Here is a 9,630-nt window from a genome sequence, read left to right on the forward strand (position 1 = left end):
TTATCAAGCCTGTGCACAGCTTTTGTTATAGTCTATTGCTTTTTCCTGCAGTCTCTGGTTTACAGGTCATCATGGTTGACCTTCTCCTTTACTTACTGGATGCTGTCATGATTACTGTTCCTGGCTTTGGTTCTAGTTCTTAGTCTCATAACCAGCTCTTATTTCTCTCTTTCTTTGAACTGTAGTACTTAGTGTATTTCATTTTTTCAGATGAGTTTGATACTGAGTCAGCTGTTCTCTGATCTTGAAGATTCAAAAAGCTGCTTGATATCTCTAACAACAAACCCAAACAACAACAAAAAATCACTGAAAACTTCAGAAACCTGAATTCCCAAGACTCCCCTTTTAACCCCAGACTCATCTTTTAACAACTATATTAACTCTCTTAAATTTTTTAGAATGTAGTTTACTCGGGTTCTCTATATTTCAATTTCAGTGCCTCTGATCAACTAACAATGTCTAATAATCTTCGCTATTAAACTATATGTTAATCTTGTCCAGTTTTTATAGCTCCAATTTCCTCTAATAATTCACCAGTTTGCTATTTCAGAAGCTTCCAAGATGTTTGTTTCTTTTCTGTCTTTACTTAACTTGAGTCATTGAGTTTAATATCCAATATTGTTCTAATATGTAACTAATTTAAAGGAAAGCCCAAATAATACAAACTATTTACTTTCATACATTTAGAACATTTTGATCTGATTTCCAATAGCAAAAACACAGAAACAATTTAAATATTCATAAATGAATGAATAAATGAATGAATGAATGAATGAATAAGGATAGTGTGTTATGTCTACACAGTGGAAAACTATAGAACACAAAATGGAAGAAAATCTCGTCACTCACAATAATATGGGTGGAGCTGGCATGGAAATACAATACTACATGTTCTTACATTTGTGGAGAATCTTAAAGGTCAAACTTATTACAGCTCCAACAGAAAGGTCTTTACCAGAGGCTCTGAGCAATGTGAGGAGGGAAGAGAGGATTTGTGAGGAAAGAGGTGAAGATCAATGAGTAAGATGTTTCCTTTAGTAAAAAAAATACATTTTAGAGATATGTTGTATTTTAGGATGTTCCCAGTAGATAATAATGACTATATATTTAAAATTGCCAAAATAATCAAATTCTGATTTTCTTTTCACAAAATAAATTCTGAGTGTATAAATATTTAGTGTGCATAGTTGAATGAATATATGTTACATTCTACTTTATAAACACAATTGTGAAAGAAAGTAAGTACATAACAAAAGAAAGTAGGTCCTTAGAAAGCAAAATGCTGTTTGAGGCTTTATGGTTTGTAAGTTTGTGTCCTAACCCTAGTGTTTCCTTTAAAAGTGCTTAGCTACTATGAGGTAAGAGAAGAATGTAGAACTGTTGTTCTTAGAAATGAACCTAGATTGCATGTCTACTCTGTGGATAAATTGAAAGTATATTAAGATCACAGACATCTTAAAATTTATCTTCACTTTGATGTAACCTCTGTGGATTGAAATTTAGGTATTTCTGTTCCTGTGATGTGTAGACTTGATTAAGTTTTAATATTATCTCACAGTCATTGTGTAAAGTGATGCATTTCTTTCTGGAATTTTTATTAGTGTGCATAATATATAATCACTTGTTTTTGTGTAGTGTTGGACAGTACATAAATAAAACCCTTTGATCATTTCAAAATTTCTTATCTCTTGGAGAATATATATTTGACAGATTTAGATTAGTACATGGCTATATAACATAATTCTGACATTGATACAATATTGAATTTTTATGTTTAAATTGGTTCTATTGTCCTAGAAAAACATATATTAAAGACATTAACAATAGTATTTTGATATTGGAAAATTTATGCAAATTATGTGCACATATATATCTAAGAGGACAATAACCAAACACATCACCCAGGATTTCTTCAGTATAAGTAATTAAATTTTAATTGTTAGACTGGGACATTTTCCCTCAAGAATTTAAAATTTATTCTGTCATCTAACATGATAAGTCTGATGATTTAGAAATTTCATTGCCTTCATACTACCCTCTACTTTCATTATATAAGAAGGCTGAGTTGTATTCTAGTGGTATTAGCTGTAAAATATAAATTGCTTCTGTGAAATTGTATGTACCTCTTGAATTTCATCAGCTTTGTCTCTTGAAGGCATTTGTCTGCATATATAGGTGAGAAGACAGGTACAAGGCAGATTATTTCCATGCATTTCTTATGATCTGTGGCATATTTCATCTGTTTTCTTAATTGCAGTGGACTTTGAGGAATGTAAAATTAATAATAATAGTAATAATAGCATAATAAGCAATTTGGGCAACTTCTAAAAGTTAAATATATATTATGACTACAATAAATCTTCTAATAAAGTTTTATAACCTCTCTAATCTTCAATATTATTGCATTTAACTTGAGTTCTAATGTACATGTAGGTAAGTATTTATAAATATATAACATTGGCCATGCAACAAAGATTATAGTAGGTAGCAGCAATAATGTCAGATTTCCTTTCTTTTAAGTAAACAAAATGATAGTCAAGGGAAAATTATTAATTTCCATTTATTGACCATCAATATGTTTACATGTTTGTGGTATTTCATAGTTAGGCATTCCTGTGGATTTAATTTCTTCCTTCCTGAGAACTTCTGATATCCACATTCTCTTCTTTCCCTTCTCTAATTAAATCTTGGAAAGAGCTAACCTAACATCCACATGATAATTTTTAAGCACTGCTTATGGTATTGTTTTTTGTTCAAAGGGTAATTATTTTTTCTAGCAAAATTTGCATAAATCAAGATAAATTAATTAGAAAGTTGTTTTCTTAGATCACTTGATTGACTTTCTTTATATTTATACATAATTGGTAAATGTTTTTATGAGGTGAAATCTATTATACCTTAGTCATTAAACCACGTTGCTTCTTGCATTTTACTTCTAAAATTAAATTTTAGTTTTGAAAAACTGATAACACCTGAAAGTATACATTTTGGCAGCAGGCCTTATATAAGCCAAAGTAGACTTTAAATGTCTTTTCAGTAATTTGTTAAACATTACAACTATGATTGCCTCTAATTCAGATTTTAGTAATCTGGGGGTGGTAGTATCTGTCTGTAATTGTAGAACTTGAGATTTGGAGGGAAGTGAATCAGGGGATCAAGGCTGCCTTCAGTTACTCATGATGTTTAAGGATAGATTGTCCACATAAGATATTGTCTTTAAACAAACAATTACAACTCAAGAATATTCATAAATTGAGTTAACCTGGAGCATATAAAATACTATTTGCTGTGATTTATAAAATACTATGTTAATTGCTATGCTAAACTTCTATACATACTCTACAAGAACATCTACATTATCTCATAAATTAATACTAATGCAGCTATCACTTATTTTATGGCAAGAATAAGTTTAGTTTGTCCAAATGATGTGGTACAGTGTTGGGTTCATCATTCATATTCTTTAATTTTTTTCCAGAAATTACTTTTTCTCAATTCCTACAATATACTGTTTTGCAAAATCCCTAGAAAGGAGTAGTTACTAAAAATAAAAAGTATTCACAATGCGTCACAAATCTACAAATCAATTGTAAGTGATAAACAACTTGATTACATCCTGAAACATATTGAGTTCATGTGGTCTATATAGGATGATCTATATATGAAGATTAGATTGAGTTTTTGAACTTCTGATGGAACACCAGGCTTTTCTAGCTTATAAAGATATCCAGTCTTTTTGTTACCTTCTGAAAGGAAAGTTTGTTCTTATCATCTTAGTGTATACATGCTGAATGGTTTGTGTGTTCATAAGACAATGAACCTTACTTAGGAAAAAGAGTAACTTAGCCACACATTCTGATTTTTAAGCATAATGCCACCTTAACTGCTCTCTAATGGATTTAAATAGTTATTGTGCATTAAATATCATTGTCACTGGTAAGTAGATTCTTTTTTTTTTTTGAGTCTATACTTTGACTAAATCTTGGATATTATGAAAATAGGCTTACCCTTCACATAAGATCAAGATGAATATAGGGGAAAAGCAGCTTGGCAGCATTTAGTAGTCCTTATTATATGGGCTAGAGGGACATAAGCAAACATGACAGGGCCCTCAGAAACACAAAGGTAAACTCTGCTGGGTACACACACACACACACACACACACACACACTCAATCATCCAAACAGTAGACATGGAACAGTTTGACAGCAAAGACAAAGTTATTGTAAGAAGGAAGTTATGCATCCTATATAAAAGACATAATAGCTGTTTTCTAATTAGGTATGTTGGAAGAAGACATTGACAATGGTAGCCATTGCCCTGTGAAGCAAATTGAAGTTATATAATCAACTAGTATTGATAATACCTATATGAAATCTACAAAGAGTTACACAAAAATTTCCTGGAACTTCAGACTTATTTCTGTGAATTTGCTCCATACTTGGAATTTTATACTGATTTCTAAAAGTACCTCACTACTTTCCTTTATGAAAGAGACAAAATTGTGTGTTCAGTTACACACATTTATTTTTTATCATGAAAAGCTCTGCAATTGCATGTCTTATAGATGATTTTAGCAGTTGCAGACATTAAATGACTAAAGATGCTCTTTGGGGAAGTTGTGTACACTTATAGGAATTAAGGATTTAGCCTATTATTTGATAGCTTGAAATATAGATGGTGTAGAAAGCTACCAAAATTTTAATATCCATTATTTTTACCCAGTTTAATGAACACGCATATCGAGATTTGAAACTGTACATTTTGATACATTTTTATTAGTATTAATATTGATGTAGCTATGCTTATGTATTTATGTATTTGTATTGTATGAGCTTCCAGGAAATTCTTTGTAATTACTCAAATAATTTTATATTATTAATAAGTATTTAAATAATATAAATACCAATCATCCAAAAGTGCTTCACATATCAAAGTCTTATTATTCTTTTATAATTTTAGTCATGTCAATAGTTATTTTCCTGTACATATAAAAGTTCTTTACTGTGGGTCGTATGTCATAGTGATGTTATGATGATTTCATGTATTAAACATTTATGATCAATGCCTGCTTTTGTTTCTTATTCATTGTCTAATTTAATTTATCCACCAGATGTCAAATGTATTAACTAGATAATATTTTATTTTTTTCTTCAAATGAGCTCAATAATGCACAGACTGGTGATATGAATGTACAAGGCCTGTCAGTCAATGAATGAAGAAGCCAGACATGCAGGAAAGGCTTTTGGAAAGCAGGCTCTCCTAGAGTACTGCACCCCTAGTCATCCACTCTCCTGATTGTGTTTTATTATGCTGTTACACAGAGAAAAATCTATTCTATTGGATAAACAATGGATGTCATTTGTTATATAGTCACTTCTAACAACCAGACTAGCATTTCTTGTTCATAACAGAAGATCTTAGTGCTGTTCAGAGGATCTGCAAGCAAACCTAAAACACTCTTCTGCTCCTCTCTTTCCCTGTGGCTTAAAAAGAAAGGAAACCTGCAACTTAGTTTTTTCCAAGTCCATCTTTGTTTTAGCTGCTGAACTTCACAGCCTAGTTAATTTTGCATCACTTCATATCACTATTTGTCCTGAAATCCTTTACTTAAATACAAATGTTTGAGATGTCTCTAAAGAACACTACATGCAAAGGGGTGTTTTGTAAGATGTGTTCATTTCATGACCTGTAAATACATTTTGTGAAGAAGCTTCTTGAGCAGATATCCCAATTCCTGAGCCACTAAAAAAAAAAAAAAAAAAACTCATTTTTTGCAACTTTCAGTGGCTAACACATGTATTTTGGTAATCAAGTGTATTTATTATAGCTTTTAGTGTACAAACATCCTCTAGTACAAAGTTAGTTTCAAAATAATGTTGAAAGGAATAAATAGAAATGATGAAGAAAGGAAACCAGAAATAGAGAAATGGATGAGGGCTTGACAGATACTCCTCAGCAATGTGTCTGTGCTCAAGACTTCTTTGCCATTGATTTCTATGTTGTTCCTCTTAAACAGAATGAGGTGAGCTAAATATAACACTGTGTATATCTTCAAGGAAAATAGGAAGAAGAGTAAAAAGCAAAATGAGCTCTCAGTCAAAAGTCCTACTGATTTTAACATCTTTAGATCCTTTTCAGTAAAGCTATTTATTTACAGTAGCTATAATCATCAATGTGAATTCCTGGTAAATGTAGCATCATCATGTTTTGTTTGCTCTATTAGCATTAGACAGTTTTCTTTGGATTGATTTCTATATGCTGCATAAAATTCTTCAGACATTATTTTTAATCCTTAAAATTCTCATAAGATTTAATATTTTATTATTATTAAAGGTATGTAATCATCACAGCCATCATAATCATATCTTTTGAAATAGGTGATTTATGACAAAAGTTTTGGAGAATGAATAGGACATGGTGTGATTTTGACTGGCAAAATGAAATTATTTTTTTAGAAAAGGCAAGAATTCTGATCAATTATATTAAACAATGAATTTAGCATTGCAATCTTATCTGAAATTCCTTTCCTGAAGCTGAAGGACATCTTCCCTATGACACTAGAGTCCAGACACCCAAGATATCTATTTTCTTAAGGCTTTGGTCTAAAATACTGCTTAATTGGACATTTGGTTTTCATGGTAGTACCTGGTTCTGTGAACGTAAGATAGCCTGAAAAGATGAACCATATGAAAACAAACTTCACAGTGACAGAGTTTGTGTTTCTAGGGCTTTCATCTGATCCCAAGGTACAGCTGGTTCTGTTTTTTGTTTTCTTGTTTTTCTATATGTTGTCAGTGGTGGGCAATGTCATCATCATCACTATTATCCAGATAGAACCTCGCCTGCAAACCCCCATGTACTTTTTCCTCACTAACTTGTCCTTTCTGGACATCTGCTATACATCCACCAATGTCCCACAGATGCTTTCCAACATGGTGGGGAGTAAGAAGACCATCCCATTTGCCAGCTGTGCCACTCAGATGTACTTCTCACTCTCCTTTGGAATGATTGAATGTGTTCTTCTTGGTGTCATGGCTTATGACAGATATGTAGCCATTTGTCATCCTCTCCATTACACTGTTATTATGGACCAAAACACTTGTATCCAACTGGCAGCCATTTCTTGGTCCAGTAGCTTCCTGAGTTCCATGGTTATCAATGTTCTCACCTTGAGTTTGCCCTACTGTGGACCAAATGTCCTGAACCACTTTTTCTGTGAGGTTCCTTCAGTTCTGAGACTGGCTTGTACCGACACTTCACTCACTGAGCTGGTGGTTTTTGTATTCAGTATCATCATTGTCTTCATTCCTTTCCTCCTTATTATTGTTTCCTATGCCCGCATCCTTCTTTCTGTTCTCAGGATGCGATCAGCCTCTGGGAGGCATAAGGCTCTGTCCACCTGTGCTTCCCATCTTACAGTTGTGACTTTATTCTATGGAACTGCCATTTTTATGTACATGAGACCCCAGTCGAAGTCCTCCAGGGCTGGTGGTAAGGTCATTGCAGTATTCTACACTGTAGTTACACCTATGCTCAATCCATTAATTTACAGCCTAAGGAACCAGGATGTCAAAGGGTCTTTGAGGAGAGCTATCACAAAACAGAAGACATAAAGTTTATGAAAGGGCCATATGCTCCACTGCTAATCTAGGATAATTACCAGCTAAGTCTGAAGAGAGAGAATGGAAGATGCTTAGACCATCAGCTGTTTGATTGCCATTCATAAACACACATAAATTCATTTGTAGCAACAGGAAAAAAAATGTTTCTTCTAAATACACAATGGGGCATTAATGTGTCCAAACAATTGTGTTTTTTGAATGAATGCAATTTTCTGTTTACTGGTAAAGTTTGGATCTCCTGAATCACACTATAAACTGAATTAATTGAACTTGTCATCAATAAACCTTTAAAAGGTTTATTATTATTATTATTTTATTATTATTTAATATTTTTTACAGCCCAGTTGTTATCTCCCTCCAGGTAGGCCCTCCAACAGTTCCTCATCCCATTCCTCCTTCCACATCTCCAAGAGGATGTTCCCCACCCCCACCCCACCAAGCCTCTGCACTCCCTAGGGCCTCAAGACTCTTCCAGAGTCCAGACAGGCAGTCATCTGCTGTAGATGGGTCAGGGGACTCATATCAGCTAGTATTTGCTGCCTGGTTGGTGGTTCAGTGTCAGAGATCTAGTTGGTCCAGGTTAGTTGAGAGAGACTACTGCTCTTTCTATGGAGTCAACCTCCTTCTCAGCTTCCTCTGGCCTTTCCCTAATTCAACCATAGTGGTCCCTAGCTTCTGTCCATTGGTTAAATGAAGGTATCTGCATCTGACTCTTTCAGTTGCTTGTTGGGCCTCTCAGAGGGCAGCCATGCTGGGCTCCTGTCTATAAGCACACCGTAGCATCAGTAATAGTGTCAGGCCTTGGAGCCTCCCCTACCTTGAGTTGGATCCCAATTTGGGCTAGTTACTGGACCTCATTTCCCTCAGTCTTCCTATCTCTCCCTAAATAATGTAAATAATTTTGATAAGAGAAATGTCAATTTTCAACACATGTAGAATTGAAGGTGGTCTTTTTTTGATGTAAAATTTCACAATTTTGATAATATTATAGTCTCCCTGGAAAGAGAACTCTGTAGATTACTTTTGATTCAAAAGTACTTTTGGTTATCTTATCAGAAATAGACTTGCTTAACCATCCTTCCCTTCAGGGCTAAGGGAATCCTGGAGAACTGGAGGTAGTATGAGTGTAAGAGCCAAAGAGAGTGGACGACCCCAGTGAAACAAGGCCATCTACACACAGCACCATCCATAAACATAAGAAAACAGAGGGACTGAGGCAGCTTGCGCAGGGCCTGCACAGGTCTACACTAATTGGATTTCTAGAGAGGAGATGAGAAGTAGACATACACTCCCATCCTGGACTCCAAAGATAGCTAGAATTGATAACCACTTAAAAATGAAAAACAGGTTTCTTCAAGGGAGCCTCACTAGAGAAACAAACCACTCAATGGTAGACCCCATGCATAGCAGTACATTCCCAACACAAATAGATTTCAACAGCTTCTTTGGAAGTTCTTTGTCTCACAATTTTCTGTTACAGCATTTTATTTTTTAACTTATGGATTCTGTGCATATATATTATGACTACTAGTTTTGATTTTTTTTAATGGTACTCCTGTGTATGGTAACGTCTGTCTCTGTATCTATATATGCTACTCATGTATTCTTTGGCTCTTTTACATCTGGTTGATTTGTCATATTCTGTCTTGTTTGTTTTACTTTATTTCATTTTTATTATTATTCCTTATATGTCAGGTTGTTTTCTCATGAGAGACAGAGACAGTTTGGATTTGGATGAGAGGGGAGGTGGAGAACTTGAAGGAGTTAGGGGAGGGAGAACACTAATCAGAATATATTGTATAAAAAAATCTTATTTTCAATAAAATATATATTTGACTAATAAACTACTTCATTTCTTTGTAAGCTACATTGAATGACTATGTCATATAATATTAGATAAAATGAAACATTTTAAAATTACTTATAATAAATACACAAATTTATGTATATGTACATATAAATAATATTCTTACCTCTATCACATTGGAAAGACTATAATTTTGAG

The 9,630-nt window shown here is 33.6% G+C and overlaps 1 protein-coding gene across 1 annotated transcript; it reads left to right on the plus strand.

The window, feature by feature from the left end:
- Positions 1–2,093: 2,093 nt before the first annotated feature.
- Positions 2,094–9,363, plus strand: LOC117702717 (olfactory receptor 2G3-like). The gene is made up of 2 exons (XM_076929005.1): positions 2,094–2,175; positions 5,163–9,363. The coding sequence occupies exon 2, from the start codon at positions 6,681–6,683 to the stop codon at positions 7,614–7,616; it is 936 nt and encodes a 311-aa protein (XP_076785120.1). The 5' UTR covers positions 2,094–2,175; positions 5,163–6,680; the 3' UTR covers positions 7,617–9,363.
- Positions 9,364–9,630: the final 267 nt, after the last annotated feature.

This window comes from Arvicanthis niloticus, chromosome 2, assembly GCF_011762505.2.
Source record: "Arvicanthis niloticus isolate mArvNil1 chromosome 2, mArvNil1.pat.X, whole genome shotgun sequence".
In the NCBI taxonomy this organism is placed as follows: Eukaryota; Metazoa; Chordata; class Mammalia; order Rodentia; family Muridae; genus Arvicanthis; species Arvicanthis niloticus.

Excerpts from the sequence above, each read along its gene's own strand:
- LOC117702717 (XM_076929005.1), top strand. The coding sequence starts at position 6,681 with ATGAACCATATGAAAACAAACTTCACAGTGACAGAGTTTGTGTTTCTA.